Source organism: Tubulanus polymorphus, chromosome 7, assembly GCF_964204645.1.
Source record: "Tubulanus polymorphus chromosome 7, tnTubPoly1.2, whole genome shotgun sequence".
Lineage (NCBI taxonomy): Eukaryota > Metazoa > Nemertea > Palaeonemertea > Tubulaniformes > Tubulanidae > Tubulanus > Tubulanus polymorphus.
Genome location: NC_134031.1, coordinates 12,446,702 through 12,471,704, shown reverse-complemented (window position 1 = coordinate 12,471,704; position 25,003 = coordinate 12,446,702). Strand labels below are relative to the sequence as shown.

The following is a 25,003-nucleotide window of genomic DNA, read 5'->3' as shown; positions in this document are numbered from 1 at the left end:
TGAAATCATCAGCAGTTTATAGAATACTTGTAAATAATCCTAAAGATTTTGCTATAAAATATAATGATGAATTCTATATTCATGCAATAGTGAAAAGTAATACTTCAACAAAAGAGAAGATAGTTCCTGATTATGTATTAAATGCAAAAAATAATTTAAGAAAATGGTTCTTCATTGGATTCTACGCAGCAGATGGTGCTAAAAAATTAACGAGTTCTCCAGCAATATCTTTAGCTCAAAAAGGAAAAGTTGCTATATCAGGGTTAAATATATTATGTAATTAATTAGGCTTCAATATGAATATTGGATTGATTAAATCTAAACCAAATTGCTTTAATTTAAGCTGCACAGAAAAAGATTTAACTGAAGAAGTTAAAGATTTATTTGAAATATATAACCCAACAGATTATGTTTATGATTTATCAACTGAAGATGGTACATTTTACTGTGGATTTCCATTAATTGCAATGTAGTTCATACAGTATAGGAGTGATATGCTCGTGCTTCTTAGTTAGAGTGACTAAGCGTGCGGCAGAATTTTGAAGCATTTGTAGGCGAGAAATATAACAATTCGGAAGACCGTAGAGAAGACTATTACAGTAATCTAATTTGGAAGTTAGAAAAGCGTGAATCAATCTTTCGGTGCTAGTGCGATCTAAAAACTTGCGTATTTTACCAATGCGATGCAGGGAGTAAGAAATCGATCTACAGACGTAAGATATATGACAAGACATGGTAAAATTATGATCGAAATAAAAGCCAAGATCTCTGACTGACTGACAAGTAGCTATACTGTCATCTCCTATTCTAATACTTGATAGCTTGTCTCCCTTACGAAATTTTGACGTAAAATGTATAACCTCTGTCTTACTATCATTAAAAACAAGTCTATTGCACTTCAACCATTCTTTTATTTCGTCAACACACTTCTCAACTCTTGATTTAGAAGCTGCACAACTCTTGCAGACGAAATAAATCTGGGTATCATCGGCATATAACATTAAGTCGAGTTTATGTTTAATAATAATTTCTTCGATTGGTGCAAGATATAAACTGAGAAGTGTAGGGCCTAGTACACTCCCCTGAGGTACACCACACATGAGTTTAACATTTTGAGATGACGATCTGTCAATCACAACACGCTGATACCTATTTTCTAAATATGACCTAAACCATTCTAAAGGAACATCTTTCACTCCATACCGATTCAACCAATAGAATACCGTGATCTATGGTGTCAAAAGCCGCAGTTAGATCTAATAAGACGAACACTACTTCATCGTGATTATCAAGAGCTAACAAAATATCATTGTGTACTTTTAAAACTGCCGTTTCGGTGCTATGGAACTTCCTATAGGCAGACCGAAACGTTGAGAAGAGGTTATTATCAGATAAATACTGACTCAAATCATTCAATACATGCCGCTCTATAGCTTTACTGATAAAAGGTAGATTAGAGACAGGTCGATAGTTACATAAAACATTTGAATTAAGACCTGGCTTTTTCAACAATGGCCTGACTGTTGCTATTTTGAAAGAGTCAGGAACTGTGCCCTCAGTGAGGGACAAGTTAAAAATATCGACTAACTTTGGTAAAACTTCAGGTAAACATTGTTTTAGAAAAGTAGTGGGAATCGGATCAATTGAACATGACTTATTGGTCATTGAAGTGATAATGTCGTTGAGAGACTTTTCAGTAACCGTACTAAAACTATTGAAGGAATGACCAAGATCTATAAAAGGAAACCGAGGGAGTGGTACATCAATAAAAGAATCACATAGTTTGCCAATTTTCACAACAAAAAAATCAGAAAATCGATTAGCCAGTTCTTTGGGATTGCTGTGCTCTGGCAGCGCGGAAATTACAGACTTCTTATCACTTGTCCATTCATCGACAAGGGTGAATAACTTTCTCTGATCGGTACAGTCTGCTATCCGACCGCGATGATAGGATCTTGAGGCTTCTTGCAACAAACTATGGTACTCAATCCGATTGGCATGATAAATCTGTTTATCGACCTCTAATTTAGATGAGATCCACTTCCGTTCGTGGCTACGTAAAACACGCCTAGCAGCCTGGAGATTGGGTCCATACCATGGAGCGCGAGGCTTATCGGTGAAAGTTTCAGTCTTTTCTGGCGCTAGATAGTCCAAAACTGACTTCATCTTAGCATCATAGTCATTCGCCAAAGAATTAACAGTCCCGGTCTCAGAATTCTCAAAAGATATGTTGCGAACTGTTTCCAGTAACACGTTCTTATCCACCGCTCGGAGGTTCCTCGACACACGTTCGACCGTCAACGGAAACGGTTTAGATAAAAACGAATTAAATACAATAAGACTATGATCTGACGGCAATGACGTATCAACGATAAAATTTGATACACATTTATCGGTTTCACGAGTGATCACTAAGTCTAGGGTGTGGCCCTTCTGATGGGTCGGTCCTTGTAAATGTTGGACGAACCCAAAACTGCGTAATAGATCAAGAAACTGTTGGGCATCGCGTCGCACGGTATCGTCAACGTGAAAATTGAAATCACTTACTATTATCAAACGACCCGGCGATATCAAAAAAGTCTCAAGGAACGTTGAAATTTCAACAAGAAATGTCTTTGTGGTCTGAGCAGGTGGACGATAAACAACTACTAAATTAATGAGCTGGCTTCTGTGCCGAATCTTTACAAGCAAATGTTCAAAGGTGCTAAAACTGCCGCCTGAAATCACCTTGATATTAAGTGACTTAAGTGCAATGACTCCTACACCGCCGCCCGTCTTTCCTATACGAGGATTGCTAATGAAGTGATAGCCGCTGAGACACGATTTGAATTCACTGATTGTGGATTTTTCAGTTCTGGATTTAAGCCAGGTTTCGGTTAAAGCCAAAGCACCTATGTTGTTGGCAAGTATGGAATCACAGATTGTGGGAATCTTACTTGACACTGAACGCGCGTTCCAAAGTCCAAATTGAAGAGAGTTCTTAGCTACATATAAGGAAACTCGGGGAATCTTACAAAGATTATCTTGACTAACTCCTCGAGCATTCGAAGGTGACGCCCTGAAAACGCGTGATGTAACTTTGACCGGAATAGGACGCGGCAAACTATGCCTTTCTACAGAAGTATCACTGGTGCAGTCCACGGATATCAGGTTGTCAAAATTGACACCAGTACCACCAAAGTGCATGCGATATTTACGAGTCGGTGAGGAAACAATATAAGGAATACGGCGACGTTTGACGCCCCTGGATCTTAATTCATTTGAATAACTTTCCTGTAATTTATGAATTAGTTATAAGATGTAGAGAGTAATTTTTTCATTATATAAATGAATATAACTGTTGGACCGAGTATATGTTTAGGATTTGATTTTAAACGCGAGAAAGAAATGAAATTTAACATTAATGATGTAATTATACATATCAAAAATATTGCATTTTCTAATGAAACAACATTTGAGTATGAAAAAACAATAGATAAAGAAACTTTAAATGTAGAAAAGATTACTAATTTAATTAGAGAATCTTTAAGATTTTATGAATTAGATGAAGATTTTATCATCGATGATATTAAAAAAATAATAATTGAAATATACGATAATCATAAAAGTAGTAATGAAATAAATGTTGATTTAATCATAAATAAGACAACTAAATATTTTGAAGATAGTAATTTTTTTGATAAATAAATGAGTGATAATAAGTGGATAATAACTGGCTTATATAATGGAGCATTACTATCAGTTGGAACTGTTGGTTATTCAATGGTATTAAAAAAAGTATTTAAAATGGGAAGTGTTAATGTTGATAGATTTGATATAAATGATATTTTAAAATTAACATTAGCAGTTACTTTATCTAATTTAACTATTGATTATTTGGAAAAACAAAAATATATTCCTCCTATATAATTACATAATTTTTTATCTAAATAAATGGCTTCTTTAATTCTAACTATTATAGGAACAGCAATTGTTAACGCTTTAGCATTTACTGGTGGTAGTTATTTATTTAGACATATAGATAAAAATAGTTCATTAGAAGAACAAAAAAGACATAACATAGCATTAGAGAAATATAATAAAGCAGCAGTAGAATACAGAGAAAAGAGGCAAAACTATATGGATTACATCAATAAAGAATTATATGATCAGAAGATTTCACATAGAGATTTTCAATCAGTTGATGATGCAATGAGTTTATATAACGCGGTAACCAATAAAGAAAAATTACATCTACATAAACCTACAATATCAGATTATTATACCCCAAGTAAAGAACAGAAATATGAAATAATATGGATTTTAGGCGGAACTGTTATTGTTATATTTGTAGCATATAGATTTACTAATTAGTAATTTTTTTTCTAAATAAATGGAAGATAAAGTTGATAATATTGATATTATTCCTCATGATATAAATAAAACTAAATTAAAAATATATTTCGAAAAACAAATATTAGAATTTGAAAATGATTTAAAAGTTAAAAAGAAAAAATATTTAAAATCTAAAATTATATATTATTTTATTATTAGTGGTTCGGTCACAATTAGTTCTGTAATAACATTTCTAGCAATATTCAGTCCATTAACACCTTTAGCTATATCAATTGGCGTATTAGGATTATCATCAAGTGTATTAACCGGTGAAAGTTCAAAATTAAATATAAAAAGTAATAAAGAAAAAATTAAAACTAATATAAAAGAAATTAATAAATTGAAGAATACACTAGATTATATAACAAGTTTAAATGGCAATATAACAGTTGAAGAACAAGATAAATTATTAAAAGAATTAATAAATTATTAATTTTTTAATTATATAAATGGGGTTTCCAAAAGCTTTCCAATATAATAAATCATATAGATATTCAATTCCACCTATAGATTTTAATAGTATTATAACATATGAAAATGTAGTTTCACCTTCATTAATTAATTTAGAAATTTATGTTACTGAAACGAAGTTTTTCATTTCTAAAATGGAAAATATATTTAATACATATGAAGTTACTTTTACTCGAGATGAATATAATATATATATAAAATAAAATCTAATATGAAATATTGGCAGAATCAATTAAATTTTGCTGTTTATTGTGCAACAACAGGGTGTAGTATAAGTTGGAATGATCACTTGAATAATTTATATAACAATTTGTCTTATTCAGATTTAAAATTCATTCATACAATATTTAGATTTCATGCATACTTTCAAATTAGAATTATATTAAATGAATTAGAATGTCCTTTACCCGGATCTAAATATTTTAAAGAATTGGATAATAATATTAATCTATCTAAGTTTGATAAAATATGTAATGAATTTAATATAAATATTAATTCCGATTTTAGAGCGCATGGTAAATTGCAAGGTATCGGTGAAGAGTATGAAATAAAAAGAATTGATTATATGCATAGAATTTCAGCTTATTATAAAATCGATAATGATGATGGTTGGAATAATTTTATTATAGATAATGGTGAAGGTTTTACAAAACCTGGTATACAAAGAATAAATCAATCAATTAGAACTTATCTAATTTGTATTTTAGGTGCACAAGTTGAAACAAGATCACCAATAGTTGGAAATGATAGTACTTCATTTGATGCGCAGAAACAATTCAAAGTATTATTTGAAGATTCAATTCATAATGATAAAAATAGATCGATTCCAGAAAACATTGTAAGATATCAAAATTATTTAGATAAATCACATATTAGATTAAATTATTGTATAGGCCCTAATCTATTAATTATTTCTAATGATTTAGTATTAAAGATGGGAAATATAATTGGTTATAATAATCTAATTAAAACTGCAACAATAAATAATTCATTTGGATTAAATGATATAAATAAAAAGATTATTACTGCTCCAAAATTAATGGAAGGTGAAAAAAATAAAAAACATATTCAATCAACAGAAACTAAAACTAAGAATATTAAATTGGATAATGATTCTAAAATAAAAGATTATAATACATCAGAAAATATTAAAACTGATAATATTCAACATGGAATAATTAAACTAAATGATGATAATAAATCCCATGAAAATGCTAAATTAGCTTTAACTTGTATAGGAATTGTTATAGGTGGAATATTATATTTTAAATTTTAATTTTTTTTATTATGTAAATGGAATTAGAAGGTGTAGAAGATTATGAAATAGGAGAAATGGAAAATAATAATGAAGGATATATTGATGATGATTATAATGATTTTAGTGAAACAAGTTTTAATGACGGTAATGAGCCAGAATATAATAATAATTTAAATATGCCTGATTATATTAAAAATGCAGAATCACAATTAAATCCTGAAAATTTAGACCCAGGTTTAGTAAAACATGATTTAGATAATTTAAATTAAATACCTAAATTAGAACGTATAATTGAAAATTCTAAACTTAACATAAATGATGAAGACGTTAGACCTTTAGCAGATCAATTAAAATTTTTAGATAATGGTAAATGGTATTATCATTTGAAAGGTGATTATTATATTGATATCACTTATAAAAATAATAAAAATAAAATATTAACAAAATCAACTTTGAGTAATTTAGATCCAGATAGAATTAAAAGAATTAGTAATAGTAATGTACTAACTGATGTTATAAAACAAGAATTTACTGGTAATGATATAGACGTATTTAAACAAAGAATTAATGAATTATTTGAAATAATCAAAAAGAAATCAGAAACAGAAACAACTTCTGAACAGAATATAACTTCGAAAACTAGTAAACTTAAATCAAATAAAGTTCCAATTGAAAAGCTTTTACCGAATGGATTAATTGATGCAACAGATCAACAACTAGAAGATTTAAATATATTTTCTGATAAAGCAATTAGAGAAATTATTAGTATAAGAAATGAAGCTGATAAAATTGCACATAATAAAAGTATAAGAGATTTTAAAATTAGATTTTTAGAAAAAGAATTAACTGATAGAAATAAAGAAATAGAACAATTAAAGTCTGATTTAGATCATCAAGTAATTGATGAAATAGAATATAGGCAAAAAGAATTACGATTGGAAAAAGAAATTAATAATTTAAAAGATAATTTAGAAGTACAGAAAGAAGAAATTAAATTATTATTAAAATCATATGATTATAATATTAATAGATTAAAAGTTATTTTTAAAGATTTGTTGATTAAACCAAATTCTGAAATATCACTAAAAGATAGAATAAAGTTATTATTTAAATTAGAAGGAATAACAATTCTTTCAATTCTAACAGCTGTAACTATGTTATTTACAACAATTGGTTTAGCAATATCAAATTCTTTGAAATCTACACCTACTCCCAATAAACCGAATAAACCCCCGAATGATAATAATTCTATACAAGATAAAGTTAAAGATGGTTTAAAGAAATTAGCAAAATATTTATGGGAACTATCTAAAAAATCTGCTGCAGCTTTACCAGGAATTATTGCATCAATTGTTGGTTTTATATTGAAATCTGCAGGTAATATTCTTAACTCTGCTGCTTAACATATTATTTTATTTTTAATTACAGTTGTAAGTGCTATTATTTTTGGGTTAGTGAATATGATATCAAAAAGATATCAAGAAAAAATAATAAAAAATAAATAATTAATTATTTTGTTAAATAAATGAGTGGGAGTTATATAAGTCCTTCTAAGATTTCTAGAATATCTAATGCTATTAAAGCAGAAAGCTCACATCATATAATTACTCATAATCCTTCAAATATTAATCCCGATGAAACTTTATATGTTAGAATTCCTAGATTAACACAAAATACTTTTATGTTCCAAATAGTATTTATTTATCAGCCGATATAAAAGTAACTGGTCATGATAATAATTATGTTGTCGATAATGTTGGGAGATATTTGATTAAAAAATTAACTATAAAGATTTGTCCAGAAACAGTTTTCTCATTAGATGATTATAATTTACTTACGCATTATAAAGATTTATGGTTAACTAAAGAAAATAGAAATAATATGATATTTCAAGGCATTCAATCGGAAAACCATAATAAATTAAGATCAGGAGCCAATAATGCAGTAGTAACTAATGACGTAGATAATTTGATTAAAAAGATTTATGGAAGCAAATATAAAATTCCATTAGACTTTGAATTGATAAATAATAATGCACCCTTTATATAAATATGTAATTCAAGAAGATATTATATTTGAGATAACATTTGCTCCCGTAAATGAAATTGTATTATCTAGCGTTGTTAAAGATATGGGTTATAAATTATCGAATATATGTTTAGAATATAATACAGTAACTAATGAAAATATTGCTAACACAATTCAAACACAATACAATCAAGGATTTTCATTATTATCTGATTATATTGATAAATTTAAAACTGTAACTATTAATGCAAATGATGAAATAATTAATGAGAATATTAACTTCCCAAGAAGATCTATTAAAGGTATATTAATATTTTTTACCATTGCAACATATTCTAATGGCGCAATAAAGGTTGATAATTATTATAATCCTGAAATAACAAAAGTAGAAATAACTATCGAAGGAATAGCAAATAAAATATTTTGTCAAGGAATGAGAATGATTGGCCAGAATCAATGGCCAGAAATTAGAAAACATTTTATGAATGAAAAAGTAAAATCATCTGAAAATTGTAATATTAATCAAATTGATTATTATACCGGCAATAAATATGCATTATGGTTAGATTTTAGAACAACAGAGGATAATTCATTACATGGTTCTGGGAAAAAACTACAAAATACTAAAGATGGAATACAATTATTCATGGCAAAGAAAAGAGGAGACAAAAATTTCAAAATGCACATTTATATTATATCTGACGCACAATTAAATATTGTAAATTCACAATTAGATAGTATTCAATATTAGAAATATAAAGTTAAAATTAAGGATATATAAATGGGCGGTAAAAAAAACTCCTAATACTAAAGAACAATATTTAAGAAATTTATATTACAACCCTGAGAGTTCGGTTGCTTATTCTTCTACCAAAAATATATGGCGTCAAGTAAAACAAGATAAATTATATAAGATAATCCCACAAAATTTAGTTAAATATAAAGATATAAATGAATTTATGTTAGAACAACCAACATATACAACACATAAAAAAATTGTTAGAAAATATAAAACTCGTAAAACTATGGTAAGTTATGTAGATCAACAGTGGCAAGGAGATTTAATTGATATGAAAAATGTTAAGAAAGATAATGATGATTATTGGTGAATATTGAATAAAATTGATATTTTAGTCGTTATGTATGGAGCTTCCCACTTTACAGAAAAGATGCTGCACAAACATCAAATGTTTTAAGAAAATTTCTTTCGGATGATAAACTAAAACCAGAAAGAATACAATTTGATGATGGAAAAGAATTTGATAATTCACTTGTTCATGAACTCTTAGACAATCATAATATTAAATATTTTTCAACAAAATCGGATAAAAAAGCAGCAGTTGTTGAACGATTTAATAGAACATTAAGAACAAGAATGTGGAAATATTTCACAGCAAATAATACTTTTAAATGGATTGATCTTTTACCAAAATTGATAGAAGGATATAATAATTCTTATCATTCTTCTATTGGAATGAAACCTATCGATGCTAGAAAACCTGAAAATGCTGAAATTGTTTGGAATAATTTATATGGAGCATTTCTTGTAGATGATTTTGGTGAACCTAGATTTAAAGTTGGTCAAAATGTTATAATTTCCAAGTATAAAAAGATATTTTACAAGGGATACGATCGAAATTTTACTAGAGAAATATATAAAATAAAAAAGGTAATAACAACAAAACCATATGTCTATAAATTAGAAGATTTAAATGGTGAAGAAGTTGATGGTTACTTTTACGAAGAAGAATTAAGTTTAACCACTGAAAATCTAGAACAAGAACATAAAATTGAAAAAGTATTAAAAACAAAAACTGTTAAATGAAAAAAATATTCTTTAGTAAAATGGGTTGGATGGCCAGATAAATTCAATGAATGGATATTATCAAGTAAAATTAAAAATATATAAATGAATAAGGAATTATTTATATTTGAGCCTCATAATATGTTAATTTCTGGCATAACAAATTGTGGAAAAACTTATTTTATATTAAATTTATTAGAAACTGTTTATAAAAACTATTTTGATAATATAGTATTATTTTGTCCAACATATGAATTTAATCAAACTTATGATAGAAATATTACTAGAAATAATAAATTTATTATATTAGATCCTAAAACAGTACCATGTTATGTATTGATAATGATGTTAAATGGCCATTTGTCTACAAGGTATATATTGATTCCCCCATGTAGATTCAGTTATTTTCGAATTTCTATCAACCTCAGGTACATGTATATCGTACATAGTTTAAAATGACCCCCGTGTAAAAGATTAATTTTGTGCTGTAATTATCAAAAGTGTCGGAATATTCATCAATGCCATACCACGTAACAACCATTGTGAGTATAGATTATTTCTGTTGCATGGCATGTTGTCTCTAAGAGTCCATGGTTGTACAACAGGGGACCAGTCAGAAAATGAAAAAATAGTTGAGAAAAAAATGTTTCGGTTCTCCATCGTAGGTTTGACACATATGTATTAATGTTGTAGTCATCGAGAATTAATCATATCTCTACAGATTTTGTGCATATTTACATGTCAATAAAGATATTTTCAAATAAGACCATAGCGTTGTATTTCCATTGCTGAAAAGGAATAGGATCGATTCGATGCAGCATACTTGATTCCTTATACGACTAGGGCCTACATATGTAAAATTCCCCGACATCAATTTCCGAAGTTCACGTTATCGTATTGGGTTTTAGTTCAACATTTTAGTTGAGTAGTTTATGCATGTATAGTTTTGACTGGAAGACAACACCGTTGGGCGAATATCTCAAATATATAGAAGGAAAAATATCTAATTGTGGTCGGCCCAGACTGCAGATCGATTTCTATGTACTGCCAAGGCTTCTAATGCAATATCTCGAGGCCCCACATCGCTGCTGCAGACCAGATCTTTGATGCAGAGCCCAACATATGAATGACCTGTTCAGCCCTACACATATCATGCATTTTTCTGGCATTCTATCATATCATTTAATGATAATTACTGAAGTACTCGACGTAAGCCCCACACGAAATATTTTAAAGCATGAATTTATTTTTATTGTTTCAATCATAATATGACATGTAATGCATTCACATCGTGATGTTACTTAGCCTAAATGTTAAGAAAAGTGATTAAGATGAGCGCAACATACATAGCATCAACATTTAAAAATTCAGCCATCCATTAAACATATTGACTCGTTGTTAAGTGGGGTAGCTAAAACACATTTAAAAAAATAATTTCCAGTGCCAAAATCTGTAAAGAGAGATGAAGTGGGGTTTCTTCCGACTTCCTGAGCTATGAATAACTAGTTTTACAATTGAAAAGTGATTTCGACGGTTTATCCGAAGTTTAAAAGCCTTCCGTAAGTTGGATCTTTTGGGACCAAGTCAAATCCTTCGACTTCGAAAAATTCCGATTTCCAGCCGTTTCCAAAAACTATACGACTTCCAATTAATTTCTGTAAACGGAAAAATTTAATCCATATCTACAAGATATGATTAAAAATACTGAAATATTTCGGGTTTATTTTTTCCAATATACTCTCACAACTAGAATAACGACTGTTGAAATGGATCATCGATTTACAGCCAGAAAAAAAGGGTCGGAACAGAAAAGAGAAAAGAGGAGAAAATTCTGGACCATCAGTATTCATGTGATATAAATGTGATCGTGATATAAGCGAGTACCGGTATCCGACAACGTAAATTCCTTGTTTCTGAATTGAAATCATCGCCCTTTTATTTCCGCAAGTGACTTTTCAGGTATTTTCCGAGTTTCTGAGCTGAAATAATCGCTCTTTTAATTTCGCAAGTGACTTTTTAAGTATTTTCCGAGTTTTTGAGCTGAAATCATCGCCCTTTTAATTTCGCAAGTGATTTTGTATGTAAATTCCGAGTTTCTGAGCTGAAATGAATTTCGCAAGTGACTTTTTAGGTATTTTCCGAGTTTCTGACCTGAAATCATCGCTCTTTTAATTTCGCAAGCGACTTTGTAGCTAAATTCCGAGTTTCTGAGCTGAAATTATCACTCTTTTCATTTCGCAAGTGACTTTTGTAGGTATATTCTGAGTTTCTGAGCTGAATTGATCGCTCTTTTCATTTCGCAAGTGACTTTTGTAGGTATTTTCCGAGTTTCAGAGCTGAAATGATCGCTCTTTTAATTTCGCAAGTGACTTTTTAGGTATAAATTCCGAGTTTCTGTAACAATTGTCCTCGGGGTATTCTTATGGCTATATCAGGGATCACCGCTGTAATAGGGGACAATAAGCTTCTTGAACCGAGACAATAGGATCACACACAACTCACCAGTCCCCAGTTTCACAAAAAGGATTAACTTAGGCCTAGAAATCGATTTAAGATAAACTGAATTAATGAAGAAATTAAATCAATTTAAAAGTTGAACCCTTTTGTGAAACTGGGCCCAGAACAACAAATGATTCTTTTCAAGAGAGCGATGTCACACAGTTACATTTCTGGAGCTGAAATCATCGTATTTCACGAGTGATTTATAGGTAAATTCCGTGTTTCTGAACTGAAATCATGGCCCTTTTAATTTCACAAGTGTTTGTGTAAATTTCGAGTCTCTGAGCTGGACATCACTGGTTTAATTTCACATTAAGGGATTATTGGTAAATTCGGTAGGCGGCCCGCAAACAAATCATCGTGCCACCTTTGAAATCTTCAATTTATAATAGTTTGAATACGGGGTGATTGCCACGGTCGTCATTAGTTCCAAGACGAGTTTTTCGATGACGTCATATATAAATAATAACATAACCACGTTCGTATACTCCGTGTACCAGATCGTGATCAGATGGTGGCCTGTCAGTTTTGGTGGTACATACATGATAAAAGTCTTATTAGGACCAGAAAGCACAGGCAGTTGAACAAAAACATCCTTTTTCAATCCATTCTTCCCTGTATTGCAAGAGACGGTGCGGGTGAGCTCTTGGAGTAATCAGTCGGATTACTTTAGCAAAGCTATATTCAGTCCTATTCTCTAAGAATGGTTGACGTCGGAAATCCGGAACAGAGCGAAAGAGTAACGAGCGAACTATCAATTTGGAATACCAAAACTGGAACTGACTTTATTTTTACACATAGCTATTTATATAACACAGATTCAAGACAGGTGGAGACATGGAAAATGATATAAAAACAAAGGTGACGAGTAGTGACATGACAGTGAGACAAACAACAATTAACGCATTAGACACAGACAAACTGTCTCAAGAAACAAAGAGCTATTACACGTAAACATTTAAACATTAAAGGAATATAGAATATAGATGAAATGTATGCAACAATTATGATTGACATTTAGTGTTGTTAAATCCTCCCCCACTACGTTCTGAAAGTTTTCGTCCCCGAAAACAAAAGGAAAATTATGTATCATTTTATAAGAATATGAGTATACAATCTCTCAGCTATGGAATAATTATGAATACATATTTGATAATTATCATAATAAAAAACACAGTCAACAGTAATCACTTAATGTCTAAACGCATTCCTAACCAGATAATATTTCGTCCCTTCTTATCCCATAACTGGTGGAGGATCCCTAAATCACTCAAAGATTTCAAAGAATTGTTACATTCAATATCCAAAGATTTCTTGCTTCTCGGGTCCCGATACGTAAAAGCTATTATGTTTAAATCGTATAAATTCCATGTATCATTGAAAACTTATGAAAGAGGTTGCTGCCAAGTAACACTAAATTCAGCGTACTTTTGCGATGTCGGATCTTGTACTCGAACTTCGTACATTCGTTTAGCTGGTTTTTTTCGCAGCCATAATTTTCGGTGGTACGCCTGCACATTGAATACCGATATCCGCTACTGTTTTATCGGTATTTTGAGATGATTTCATATCATTATCACTGGCAGTACTAATACGCATCTTTAACTTGTCTACCTTTGATTGCAATCCATATATCTCTTTCAGTTGTCCTTCGATTGTTTTATTTTTCGCACTTATTTCCGTAGCGAGGTCACTTAGATCATTTGACACTCTCTCAAAATCTTTTCTGAGAGAGTTCTCTCGCTCAGACACAACTTCAAGAGAAATCAACTTACAATTGGTTTGGGTATCAGCATATTTCGTAGAACAGACAGCCATGGCAGCAGAATTCACGGTCAACGGTTTACATATAACACTAGCTGTACTGACCATGGCAGAGGTTTCAGAAGTCTTCGATTCAGGGCGATTATTTTCCTGTGCCCTTCTTTTGGTGATGAAATCCTGCATTCTCTGTTGATCTCTCCTCAGTGTAGAAGGTGGTTTAATCCAACGCGGTTTCGATCGAGACTGAAACTCATTCTGTTGACCCCATGTCAAGTTTACTCGGATGCTTCCTTCATCTGTATGGATGCTCCAAGATTTTGGCTTGCCTGAATAACCAGCTTCTTGCAGAGCTACGATCACGGCTTGTGGAAGAGAATTCATCTTTTGTTGTAGTGCACTTGAGGAACTTGGTAGAGCTTTTTTTCTGTAGGTACAGAGTCGTGCCCGGTTCAACCACCAATTTAGCAAAGCTATATTCAGTCCTATTCTCGAAGAATGGTCGACGTCGGAAATCTGGAACAGAGCGAAAGAGTAACGAGCGAACTATCAGTTTGGAATACCAAAACTGGAACTGACTTTATTTTTACACATAGCTTTTTAGGCCTATATAACACAGATTCAAGACAGGTGGAGACATGGAAAATTATATAAAAACAAAGGTGACGAGTAGTTACATATCAGTGAGACAAACAACAATTAATGCATTAGACACAGACAAACTGTCTCAAGAAACAAAGAGCTATTACACGTAAACATTTAAACATTAAAGGAATATAGAATATAGACGAAATGTATACAACAATTATGATTGACATTTAGTGTTGTTAAATTACTCCGAGGTGGTCAGAATAGAATTCTATGACTGTAATAAGGCTTCAAGAAGAAAAAATAAAAAATGTTTTGTTTCGTGTTTTACGTTTTTTTTTCCTGGTATCTCTAATGATAAGTTATCAGTTGGTTCATAATACTAAAATAGGACAGGGTTTTGAATTGATATTTTTCTTAAGCAGATTTGAAGCTAGAGTTTCACGTATCATACTAAATTTAAGACGAATTGAATAATTGAATTAGAACTTTCGATCTTTTTGGAGTTCAACTGTGTTAAACTGGTATGACTGTAATAACAAAACACGTCTTCATTCATTCTTCAATTTGATGATTGGATCCCAGGAGAAAGGCTCCATATAATTAGATCACTAGCCTACTAGATAGAGTTGTATTTGATTTTATCGTTATAAGTCGACCTTGCAAGAAAGTTATGTAAGTAAATAATTCATTTTGTTTATTTACATACCAGTGGATATTCCTTTTTGAATAATGTTGAACAAAGAATCATCAAAAGATGATAACGGAGGAAAAGATTGCAGTAATTTGTTTATGATTATGCAATTCGGCGCACAGAATTGGTTAAATAAAGTCTTTGTATTTGAATTTGTTCCCCTCATCATGCACGCATGTGGTTATAGGCGTTTTTACGAGCATCCGATTTTTGCGATCGATCGTAGGAACGCATTTACGAACACGATTTTCCGATCGATTTTTGAAATCGACCAACTCGCTCGGCGAGCGATTTGGCGATTTGATTTCCAAGATGGCGGCACCGGGTAGTTCATAACGATACAACTTTTTCTCAACGTCACCATATTTATATCATGTGCTGCCAAATCCATCGTTATTTTTACGAACGTTCGATTCGATCGCGCGATCGGAGCAAATCGTTCACGAAATCGATCGCAAAAATCGGATGCTCGTAAAAACGCCTCTTGTTATTATTTACGTATGACGTCATCGACAACTCGTCTTGGAACTAATGACGACCGATTGCCACTTGGGTTGTGACATCTCTAACTGAAGGTAGAGACCGGCAACCAGTCTACTTACTAAATTGAACATAGTTCTTGATCGAGATTTGGATATGCTTGGAGCTACCCTTTTTATTGGAAATATTAATGCAGAAAACCCGTTATCGCCGGCTTTTCCATATGTAAATATTGAATTGAATTGAATAGAATCGGATTTAGTTTGAGCACGGACTCAATCGGTACCAACTGTAGGCCTTACACTCTCAACTCTTTACGATGGACTGGAAATTGGATTATTCGGGCTTTAATTACCACAAGTAAGAAAATATTCTGAGGTGGTTGGTGTTGGACACCGTCACAGGGGCTTGTCACAACTTGATAATGAATGGATGATACTACTTACTACAGTAGTACCAGTGCAGTATCCATAAAAAAGAACTGGTCTCATCCATTCACCCATTATCAAGTTGTGACAAGCCCCTGTGGTGTTGGAGGTGATTATTTAATTCAATTCAATGAACTTTTTAATATAGGCCTAGGTAGGCCCCTAGGGCTAGGCTGCAGGCTATGTGGCAGAAAATCTCAAAGTTTCCCGGCCCTAGTCCAAAGTACGAAATAGTACGAAATTAATGCGTGAAGATAACATAACCGGTCATCCTTATTACTGAGATGACGTATTTTACCGAGATCAACCGAGATGAAATTAAATATAACAAACATATTTATTTTATTCCTTATCGATTTTAACAATTGATATCATATTATATCAGTAATAAATGCCTGCTGGAGTCATATTTTACATATTTTGTCAGATATTTTTGTAGAAAAATAACTTTAAACTTTACTGAGATGAGATCGTCAATCAATCAAATTCAATGAAATTTAATTGCTAACCGAGTTTACGTATTTGAAGTCAAAATTTTTTTAAATAAAAAAAATATGTAAAATATGACTCTAGAAGGTATTTATTACTGATATAACATGATTTCAAGTGTTAAAATCGATAAGGAATAAATAAATATGCTATATTTCATTTCATCTCGGTTCATCTCGGTAAAATACGTCATCTCGGTAATAAGGATGACCCAACATCACAGATGTTTGTGTTGTAGTTTGGGGAGTCTCCGGGTAGAAAAATGGGCAGGTTAACAGAAGACAAGAGCTCCAGTCAGGTCTCCAGGTAGTCAGTAACCTGTCAGTGGTTTAGTTTCATGATCGGATATTTTCACAAACCACAGTCAGGAATGGGAAGGTCATTTTTGTATGCAATCTTCGTCAGCCAATTTGACTGACGAGTAATTTGCCTGGCATTTCATTGTCTCTTAAGTTATCCGTCTAATTTTTGTTGTAATCGACGCACAACAGATTCGTAGTTTGTCTGATACCTATAACACCTCACCTAACGATCTTAGTCCATGTGCAAATCGGCCGTAAAGTGAGAGTAAATTTCCGTTGAGTCAACAGCTGCCATTTTGAAAATTACTGGAGGGTGCTGGCACCTATGGACTGAGGCCTGGACAACGCACAAACTAACGAAGCGAAACGACGAAATTGAAAAAATTAAGAAATCAACACTAATAATTCACATTTTTCTTCATCCAGAATTTATTATTTCATTATTTATCATGGAAAGCACGAAGATTTGAAATAGATGTTTGAAAACCATCAAAAATAAAAATTGTTGTTTCGTCTTGGAAGTTTTATATAAATCCTTGTAGGTCACCTTGTCTATCATGCCACATGTATGCAATACACAGAAATGGCGGCCAATGGCGAAATTTGTGCTATAAGTGCTATTCGAAAACTCACTTGCCCTGCTTGCTGCTCTTTCCATGCCCTCAATTATAACCACGTTAACTAAGTTTTTAAACTGGTGCGACGGTGTATTCGGACATGTGGAGTGCATATCGGTGTTTAGAAAGATGTGGATATCGGCACGGAACTGTGAACGATTCGAAAGAATTCATAAGTGCTGACGGGGTGTGTACAAACACCATTGAAGGAATATTGGGTAGTGTGAAAGGGAAGATTAAGGAACGACACGGTTGCATTCCGAGCATGTTGCCATTATACTTAGATGAATACATGTACAGATACCGATTTTGGCACTGGAAACGATGATGTATTTCACCCGCTATTGGCCCATATAGCTGATCAATAGGCCTACACCGTTTAGAACAGCATTGTAAAATGGGTTCCACAAATTGGAGCCCAATTTCTTGGCTTCATATAGGCCTAATACGCGATAAGTAAAACCGATAATACGATATTAGTGAAACCTGACGTAGACGTTTGTATTTGTAAATAATAATGTTTTTTTTTAAATTTCCTTTGAGACCCATGATTTGTTTGTGTTTGAGATCATCATGTGGTTGTAGTCCTCAAAATCCATTACATGTTGGCAAACAATATTGGGCCCAATATTGTTTTACACTTTGAGATTTTTTTTCTAAAAACCTATAAAAATCGGTGGCAGGCACAAGCAAAAGACATGAATAAAATAATTTGAAAGTCAAAGTCAAAGAAACTTTATTGATCCGTATGAATACAACATTCACATTGGTTTGGTACAATAAATTATACAAAAATAGTAAACTAAAAACTACACATAACAGTCATGCAACAAAAAGAAAAAAACTCTAAGAAGGATTTAAAGACACACAGAACAGAAATATAGGAATACTTTTGGTGACACTACAGGCAGGAACTAATTATTATTAGTTAACAAGGTGCGTTTGTACACGGAGCTTGTACACCTGAAGCTTACTCCATCTATTGGAGCAGAGTAACATTATCACAAAAAGGAAATTTTACCAAAGGTCCATAATACATTCATTACCTTCAGTACATAGTAATAGATACATGGGCCCAGTTCCACTGAGCCATGAGTTAAGATTTGAATCAGAGTTAACTCTTTGAAAATAGACTAAACTGAATTCAGAGTTAACTCTAACTCAAAACTGAGGTAGTAGAACTGGAGCCCTGGTTTTTTCTAGAGCAGTAACACTCGTGTAAGTATTTCAAGGCTGGGGAGATTATGCCACTTTCATTGGAGCCCAGTAATAGACATACTTTGTCTATATCATTAAGAGAAGTGAAGTCAGGCAGAAAGTCTTGCAGTTTTTCATAGAGAGTAGTTCTATTATTAGTGTAAAGGGTACATGAAGTGATGAAATGTATTTCATCCTCAACCTCTCCTGGACAGAAAGGACATAATCTCATGTCAGCAGGTGTTTTTTTGTATCTACCTTGTTCGATTTCTAAAATGTGATTAGAGGTACGTAGCCTTGCATATGTAGATACCAAGGAGTTATCGGCACTCCACTGGGATACATATGATTCCATTTTATACTCCTTTTTTAAGAGGCAGTAAAATCTTAGTTTATCAGAGTTACTATTGTTTCGAATGTTACCATTAATAAATTTGAAAAAGTACTCTTCATATCTGAACCTTAGTTTTTCTTTGATCACTTTCAGGGTTTTGTGGATAGAAAAGGTACTTCTATTATGCCACATATATTCTAGACCTAATACTTTGAGTAGGAGACGTATTTGGCCATCAAAAGATTTTTCATAATACATTTACCGGAAAGCCTATTAAGGCCTTCATGTTGCTTTTTATTAATGGAGAGCCGATACTTTATAGAGAGGCAAATGGCAGTAATACTCAAAGGTAATCTGCCAAGATCAGCCTCAGTGGCTAAGTTGGAGGCCTTTCTATTAACGCCCAAGACGTATTTACAAAATTTTGTATGAATTCGCTCAGGCAAGAAGGCTTCATATAGGCTTTCCAGTTTAAAACTATCAGTACTAACAGATTCGACATTCAAGTGAAATACGGACCACAGTTCTGCAGCATATAATAATATTGGTTTTACACATACATCAATTTTAATAGTAGAGCTGCATAACAATTGTAAGACCGAAATTTGTTTCTTAACATAAAGGTCACCTAGGCCTTTTGGCATAGAGACTCGACCCCATAGGTGAAAGAACCTGATGACGACATGATCAAACCGAGGTATTTATATCTTTGAGTAATAGTGAGTACCTGGTTATCAAAATAAGAAATTGTTACCTTTATTATTGAGAGCTTTGCCATTTTTGTTGAAGATCATTACTTGAGTCTTAGCTATATTAACCTCAAGTTTCCATGTCCTACAAAAGTGCTCAAGATCATTCAGACTTGATTGAAGACCATTTTTTGACCGAGATATAAGCACTAGGTCATCAGCATACATGATGACACTTACAGATTTGTCATGGATTTGGACAGGTTCACAGCAATCATGTCTAAGGTACGATGGTAAGTCGTTAATAAACAAATTAAACAATAAGGGGCTGATGACACGCCCTTGTTTTAGTCCGAGGGCTGAGGGGATACTTTTTGTGATACCGTTTGGAAGCTTAACAGAATAATTTACTGAGCTATGCATATCTTTCAATAACACAGGGCCATTAATATCCAGTGTTGGATAAAGACGGCCAACTCAATAGGTCCCAGAATATGAGGACAACAACTATCTGCCTTTTACCGTGGTTTTATTTGGAATAAATGTATTTACAAGCACATGGTTTATATACAAATCGGAGGGAGATAGCGTGAAAACAGTGCTCAGCAGAGTGCACAGAAATAGTGCTAGAAGAGAGATTTAGAGAGGGAGATAGGCCTAGCATGAAAACAGTGCTCAGCAGAGTGCACAGAAATAGTGCTAGAAGAGAGATTTAGAATAAAGACTGTACAAGTTCATAGAGTTTAGAAATGCAAAATACAATACAAACAGGTTCAGCGCACAAACTCTGTGCACACAGCGAGCGATAATCGAGAGGACTGTAATCCTATCCTAGAGTTACTCATTCATCAAATCGTCATTCACACCCAGGTTTTCTAATTTCTAAAAGAGTCCATTTCGCCACACTTTGTCATAAGCCTTCGAATAATCCACGAAACAAATATACAGATATTGGCCCTTTTTAACATATTTATCTATAATAGATTTGAGGAGTAAAATATGGTCAGAAGTTCGGTAACCTTTTCTGAATCCAATTTGGTTTTCAGAGATGATGTTGAATTTTTCACAGGCAGATTCGAACCGGTTGTTAATTATTTTGGCAAATAGTTTGCTTATTGAGCTAGAAATAGCAATGCCTCGATAGCAATTAGGGTCACTAGAATCGCCACCCTTAAAGATAGGCTTTATATAACTATCTCCCCATTTGGAGGGGTAGCAGCCCGAGGTAAGATCATATGAAATAATTTACATAAACATTCCATAAGTATATTACTTCCTCTTTTGAGCATTTTGTTCCTAATACTGTCTGGTCCAGGACTGGTACCGTTTTTTAGCGATTTACAAGCTTTTACTATCTCATTTATTCAGAGAAGAGGTACTTAGCTTGGGTGTGGTTTTTGTCAGAGGACGGAGGTTGAACTGTAGGCCTACTGGAGAAAAGTTTACTAAAATGGTCAATCCAGGCATCTGGGTGTATGAGACCCGCTTTATCGCTTGTAAAATTATCGTCATTACGGATACTATAGACCATGGACCAAAAGCTTTTAGGGCTCTTCTTTTCTAAATCTAACAGGCTGTTTAAGGTTTTTGATTTATAGTCCATAGGCCTACATCGTTTCTTAACAAATCTCTTATTCTTTCTTTCGTTGATAAAGGGCCAAAAGGCTTTTGTTAGGGGGCTCTCGTGAGATTTGACGGGCCCTAGATAGTAGGTTAGATTTCATATTATGGCAGTCGTTATCAAACCATGACTTTTGAACATTTCTCTTCCTCAAATTTTGCTGCCTGTTCCTAACTGGCTTAGCTCCAGCAAAAGACCTTAGCATTGATAGAATGTTGGTATTATAATTATCCACCGACTCTAGGTCATACTTAAAATTACAATCCAGGATTTTTTTCCCCCGGAATTGAATAGAGGGTGAGTTTATAAACTCATCAAAAAGTAGCGGTAATTTATCATTCCATTTTGGAAAGCTAGGGGTTTGTTCCAGATTGTTAGTCACTTTAGTCAAAAGCGGTGACTCAATGTCCAGACTGACAGCTGTTTGGCAGTGATCAGAGAAAATCGTCAGATCTTTGACTGCGAAGTACAGAACATTATCAATTAGATTACTATTTACTAGACAGTAGTCACTAGTGGCAGAACCATTGTACTGAAAGGAGGTACATCTGCCCAAAGTATCACCGACAGTTCGTCCATTAAGAATACGAAGAGATGAAGAATTACATAGATCGATAACCTGTTTTCCGAAGGTATCAGTGGTGACCTTCTTAACACAGTTTCTGTCTTTCAGGACTGTGTCACTGATGTAATTTGAAGGTAGTTGGTTATCATTTGCAATAAAATCATCGTTTAAAATAAAATCACTATCTGAGTTACTAATTTTAGCATTCAGGTCACCCATGATTAGAACATTATCACCTCTGGGAAGTTTTGCCATTTCTAAATCTAGTCTCTCCAGGACATTAGGCTTGTCAACGTTACTCTTAGAGAAAGAGGAGTTTATGGGGGAATTATAAATTATATACAAAACATACGTATGTGTCTTTATACCACGACCGTAGAGCTAATACTAACTATAAATGACCTTGACCGACGTTTAATTGAATTGAATCGGTGACAGCAAGCCGATACATAGGTTCCGAGAAATAACAATGGCCGCCTTTTCGCTAGCGACACGACCGCGGATTATTGCCGTTTCACGCGTATTTTAGATGTCTGTATCAGTTTAAACACGGACTATCGCACCATATTTATGCCTCAATCGGTTCATATTTGAGCTTGAGACAATTCTTGAGAAGATGCAGTTTGTTAGTTACTTGATATTGACGTTTACTTTTACTTCCGGGTTTATTGAATCGATGATGAATGCAATGTTTCAACGAAGAAAAAAGCTTAAAAGAGTTCTCCCTTAACTGCAGAGAGTAATTAAGTCTATTTAGGAAATGTGTGCTGCCAAATAAGCGTGTAAGTATTTATAGGATCTTTTGTAAGGCAAATTACAGGCTGATTAGGTCTCCTGGTCCAGTGTACCTGGTAGGCCTTTTTGTCCTTCCTTTTTATTTGATGAAGACTAAGCTAATAGTAGGCCTAAAGACCCACTGATTGCCGTATATATGGCAGTGAGGTTAAGTATGGGAGGCTTAGTTTCTTTCATCTTTTGATTTCAGTGATTGGAAATCAAAAAGTTTCTCACAACGTACTCAAAACTTAGCCTTGGCTACCTAAAATGAAATGAACCCTAAACTAATATGGCGATTGAACCCAGGAATATTTTAGAATAAAGTAAGTAGTTTTGAACCACTTCCATGTTTGTTTCTGGTGGCTAGTTGATTTGTTCGATTTGGGTCTACTATTCATTTGGGAAACTGGGTCGACTCGGGTCCATGGGAAACATTTAATGTTGATTCGAGGCTGTAGTCTGTGCTGTTTGGTTAAGTGTCCAAGTCAATTCACGCAGCTAACCCATTCTGGCAGAACCAACATGATACTTAAGATTGTGCACATGAAAATGATTGTCAGTATTTTTGTTCCAAATATATTAATTTATTTGTTATTCCATTTATCACTGCACAACATTAATCAATAAGCTATCATTAGCTAACCAGACAAAATCTCATAATCTACTTGTATTAGAATTCCAAATTTTCAATTTAATATTTTACAGTAATTAATATTTTTTATGCAGAGAAGACAATTGTATATATATCGTGAATCTTGAAACCGACAACTGTTCGTGTGAAGTAAAAAGGTGAGTAAATAAAATCTCATAATTTTTTTCTCTCAATTATATTAAGAGCAAACAAGAAATACTCTGCCTTATTTCACCGACCTGTGTGATTTTAACGAATAAAAGTGAAATATAAGATGCGTATGGTATATATACATGCGTGTGGTATACATTTACAATAATTTTCCGTTTTCTTTTCAGGTAACGGTACATACATTCAAACAAGCCTTTTACACTTTTTACACTGTCGAGTGTTATCTTGACTGATGTAAAAGCCACCACACTCGCATTTTCGTTTCGTTGCTTCGGATTTTGGTGGTTTTGTCGCGTAAAGACCTTGATTGATGAATAGATATTTAGTTCGCAGAACTTGATCACGGACTGTACAGTGGATTCTGTTGTCTCCGTTCACGCTTGCGTGTTTACCTTCAAGTCCTTGCTCACCGAAGAGCCCCAGAGAACCCCACATATCAACAAAATCAGGAGCGTGGTAAATAAGTATATGGAGTTTTGGCGTGATAGTGGAACTAGGAAATGCGTCGGTGTAAAATCGTCCGAAATCATGACACAGTTTACGGAATAAGGACTTTTCATCTGCTGTGAGAAATCTACATGCCGTGTATAGTGCATATAAGTTACTAAGTCTCTCGAATAGCTCGAGAAATTTCGTGTAATCATCATCAGCATGACCTGAGAGAACACTACATAGTTTCTGTGGATTGTTGGATTTGTCATCATTTTTGAGCATTTTATTTATATGGTTTCCAACAATGCAACCACCATAGTACGCTTGCCGATCAATACCTATTTCGGCCATTGATGAATTAACAACTTTGAATATTTCCTGTAATTGGTTTTGAGCTTCAGACAATCTCGATTTTAGATCAGCTAACTCAGATTTCTTTTCCGATATTTCTTGAATTTTCAGCTTGATAATACTATCCGTTGACATAGTTTTCCCCGTACAACATTCCATACATTTGAAATTAGCTGTAGGTCCAAATATACATTGCTTGTGATAGGGGAAATCGCAATCAATGCACTCAACAAAATCATTTTGTTTGGCATTCAGAATGTTTCTAATCAAACAAATCTTTGCTGAACAACTAATAACACAACGACCCTTTTTTTGGTTTGTTTTAGAAGGTCAACAGTTTGATTAAGAGTGACAATCATTTCCTTGCACTGATTTAATTCCTCCTGCACTGCGCATACATCTAGGGATTTTTCTTTCCAGTTTCTGTACAAATCGATATCCC

General features: G+C 33.0%; 1 protein-coding gene across 1 annotated transcript in view; it reads left to right on the top strand.

Moving 5' to 3' along the window:
- The first annotated feature begins 16,182 nt into the window (after positions 1 to 16,182).
- The window catches only part of LOC141909162 (nonsense-mediated mRNA decay factor SMG8-like), a 288,966-nt gene continuing 280,145 nt past the window's right edge, over positions 16,183 to 25,003 (top strand). The window contains exon 1 of the mRNA XM_074799548.1: positions 16,183 to 16,317. Coding sequence (XP_074655649.1) covers positions 16,277 to 16,317 — 41 coding nt within the window. The 5' untranslated portion in view covers positions 16,183 to 16,276. The remainder of the gene's footprint in view (positions 16,318 to 25,003) is intronic.